The sequence below is a fragment of the Daktulosphaira vitifoliae genome, unplaced genomic scaffold (genome assembly GCF_025091365.1).
Source record: "Daktulosphaira vitifoliae isolate Bord-2020 unplaced genomic scaffold, ASM2509136v1 Scaffold_4, whole genome shotgun sequence".
Taxonomy (NCBI): Eukaryota; Metazoa; Arthropoda; class Insecta; order Hemiptera; family Phylloxeridae; genus Daktulosphaira; species Daktulosphaira vitifoliae.
This window is the reverse complement of record NW_026099575.1, coordinates 12,612,188-12,615,138: the sequence shown is the minus strand read 5'-3', so window position 1 is coordinate 12,615,138 and position 2,951 is coordinate 12,612,188. Positions and strand designations below refer to the sequence as shown.

The 2,951-nt window shown below is 30.6% G+C and overlaps 1 protein-coding gene across 1 annotated transcript; it reads left to right on the top strand.

Moving 5' to 3' along the window:
• Positions 1 to 1,656: 1,656 nt before the first annotated feature.
• On the top strand, positions 1,657 to 2,256 carry LOC126904947 (jerky protein homolog-like). The gene has a single exon (XM_050684352.1). The coding sequence runs from the start codon at positions 1,657 to 1,659 to the stop codon at positions 2,254 to 2,256; it is 600 nt and encodes a 199-aa protein (XP_050540309.1).
• The last annotated feature ends 695 nt before the right edge of the window (positions 2,257 to 2,951 follow it).

Genomic DNA, 2,951 nt, shown 5'->3' with positions numbered 1-2,951 from the left:
ACCGCTTTATTACTATTTATTTCATCACAAATAAAACTTGATTACATCAACTCTCAATGTGATAGTATTTTAATTGCGTGTTATTTTTTATACGGTATAATTATTTACTATAGGATATGAGCATATTAGATGCGTATAGTTGAGTACAAAGAGTTAGAATAAAAATTTTGATGTACTATAAAGACAAAATATTTAAAATTTAAATAATTTCATTAAAACACACTGGATTTTATTAAATTTTGTTTTTATAAATCTATTTTGTTAATAAATTTTATTGTAATTATAATTGTTGTCGATCACACGTAATAATAAAAAAAACTATTTTTTATAAGCTCATAAAATATTCTATTTAATTGATGTTAATTTCAAACTTATTATTATTCAAACTTGCAGTATTAAAACGAATTTAATACTATTATTATTAATGATAATAAATTATTTAAAAATATCCTTCTTTGAGGAAGGCCGGGATAGCCCTTAATGGGCTGATAAAAGCGAAAAAAAAGAAAGATATTTAAAAGACAACGTACATTAGTATATAAGTAATTATAATTATTGCAGTTATTATGATTAATTGTGATTTTTTTTTAATTTGACGACCTCCATAGTAGACAGTCGCCAAGATAATTTGTTCTTATTAAAAAAATACTATGATTTTTATTTAAGTGATCTATTACGATAAAAATATAAAAATTATTGAGCTTTTCTGATAAATTTACAATAATATAGTACAGTGGACCCCCGGTAATACGGCCCCTGGTTAATCCGGCGCCCCTTATAATCCGACATGTCTATTATTATTGGGTATTTTTTTTACAATCTTCGCTAATGTAGATTATGCATAACTGAATAGATTACAATTGTGCCATTAATATTGTGCTCAAAGTATAGATTCTTTGTGTACTGTTTATTCATTGTGTATTACGTATACGTACCTGGTAATTTACAAGCCCAGAAGCGAAAGCACAAAACACTGACAAAAAATGTGGTATTTTAGACAGTTTAAATCGTAATGAATCTTTTAGTAGTTTAGCAAATGAATATGACGTAGGCCGATCTACAATTTATGATATTAAAAAAAATCATGAGAAGATTAAAACTTCGTATCAACTACTGACTGAGGGCCAGGCAAGAGACAGACACTCAATAAAGCTGAACATCCAGAAGTGGAAGAAGCTTTGTACATGTGGTTTCTTCAGGAAAGAAATAGGCATGCTCCAATTTCGGGACCCATGTTGGCCATGAAAGCTAAGTTTTTTTATAAGAAAATTATAAAAAAAGATGATTTTATGGCTAGCAAGGGATGGTTAGAACGTTTTAAAAGTCGTCATGGCATACGTTTAATCACTAAAACAGGAGAGAAACTTTCTAATGATGCTACCTGCATAGAGCCATTTAAATAAAGATTTTTGCAAAAGGTGAAAGATTTAAATCTTAACCCATCACAAGTGTACAATGCAGACGAATCAGGACTTTTTTGGTGTGTGATACTAAACAAAACTTTCGTTTCTTTTAACGAAAAATCCGTACCTGGTCGAAAAGTAAGTAAAGAGCGTGTAACNCTTTAACGAAAAATCCGTACCTGGGCGAAAAGTAAGTAAAGAGCGTGTAACCATACTACCATGTGCAAATGCTGCGGGTACACACGCGCTAAAAATGGTGGTCGTTGGAAAATCGAATAAACCACGTGCATTCAAAAACATTGATTTGCCTGTACATTATTATGGTCAAAAAAGTGCGTGGATGACAAAAGACCTTTTCAAGAAGTGGTTTGATGAATGCTTTGTACCAGAAGTTAAAAAATGGTTGAAAAATCATAATTTTCCTCAAAATGCTTTATTGCTTATTGATAACGCTCCCGGTCATCCGTCTGAAGAAGAACTGATAACTGAGGATAAATGCATCACTGCGATGTTTCTTCCACCAAACTGCACTGCACTGATTCAACCAATGGATCAGCATATAATTCAGTTTGTCAAGCAAGATTATAAGAAAAATCTACTTCTGAAAGCTGTATCAAAAGATCAGCCAATAGAAAAAACTTTAAAAGAATTTAATATGAAAGACTTGGTTTTTGCTCTTTGTCAATCGTGGACTGCATTACCTTCATCAACTATTACATCGTCTTGGAAAAAGTTATGGCCGGATATAGTCACCAGTCCTATCAACGATCCGCAAATCAGTGTAACTTCGGAAGTAATAGAGAAAGTTGCTGCTGAAACACAGATAAGATTGCAAGATTTGGAAATCAACTAACGCCTTTGAACTGGGTTTGAAGAGAATAGTGCATCCTGCAACGAACTTTTACTTTTAAGAAGACTGAGGGACAGAGCATTGGTCTCGCGTTTCAATAATGTTAAGCAAAAAAAAATTGATAAATATTTTCATGCTTCATAAATTCATATCATGATTTTTATTCATAATTTTTTAATATTTTAGTATGTACATTTGTTCAAACACAATTACATTGTAATTGTATTCCTTAATGTAAAGTAATTGTTTTTATTAAGTTCTCTAGCATTAATGACGTTAACTTTATAATAAAACATAAGCTTTCTATTGTGTTGTTTAATTTACTTAAGTCGACATACATAATGCAGCATGATTTATACTTCACACCAGGGCCTATAAAGACCAAATCTTATCTTTGGATTTGTGATTTATCGGATTACAATGTACCTTTTTGTTAAAAATTCCGGACTATAGGAGGTCTTAGGGAATACTCTATAATCCGACAAATTCGATAGTTCGATACTGACCTGCAAAACGTTTGTCGGATTACCGGGGCTCCACTATAATTATAAAATGTTAACTACTTTCATAACAATACTATATTTTAAATTCTCATTGAATTTTCTATTTAATAATGGAAATTTCAATCTTGAAGTTGAGCTAAAAGTAATGGTTTCTGATTCAACTTTTTTTTTTAATATGAATTTTCAAAAAATGAA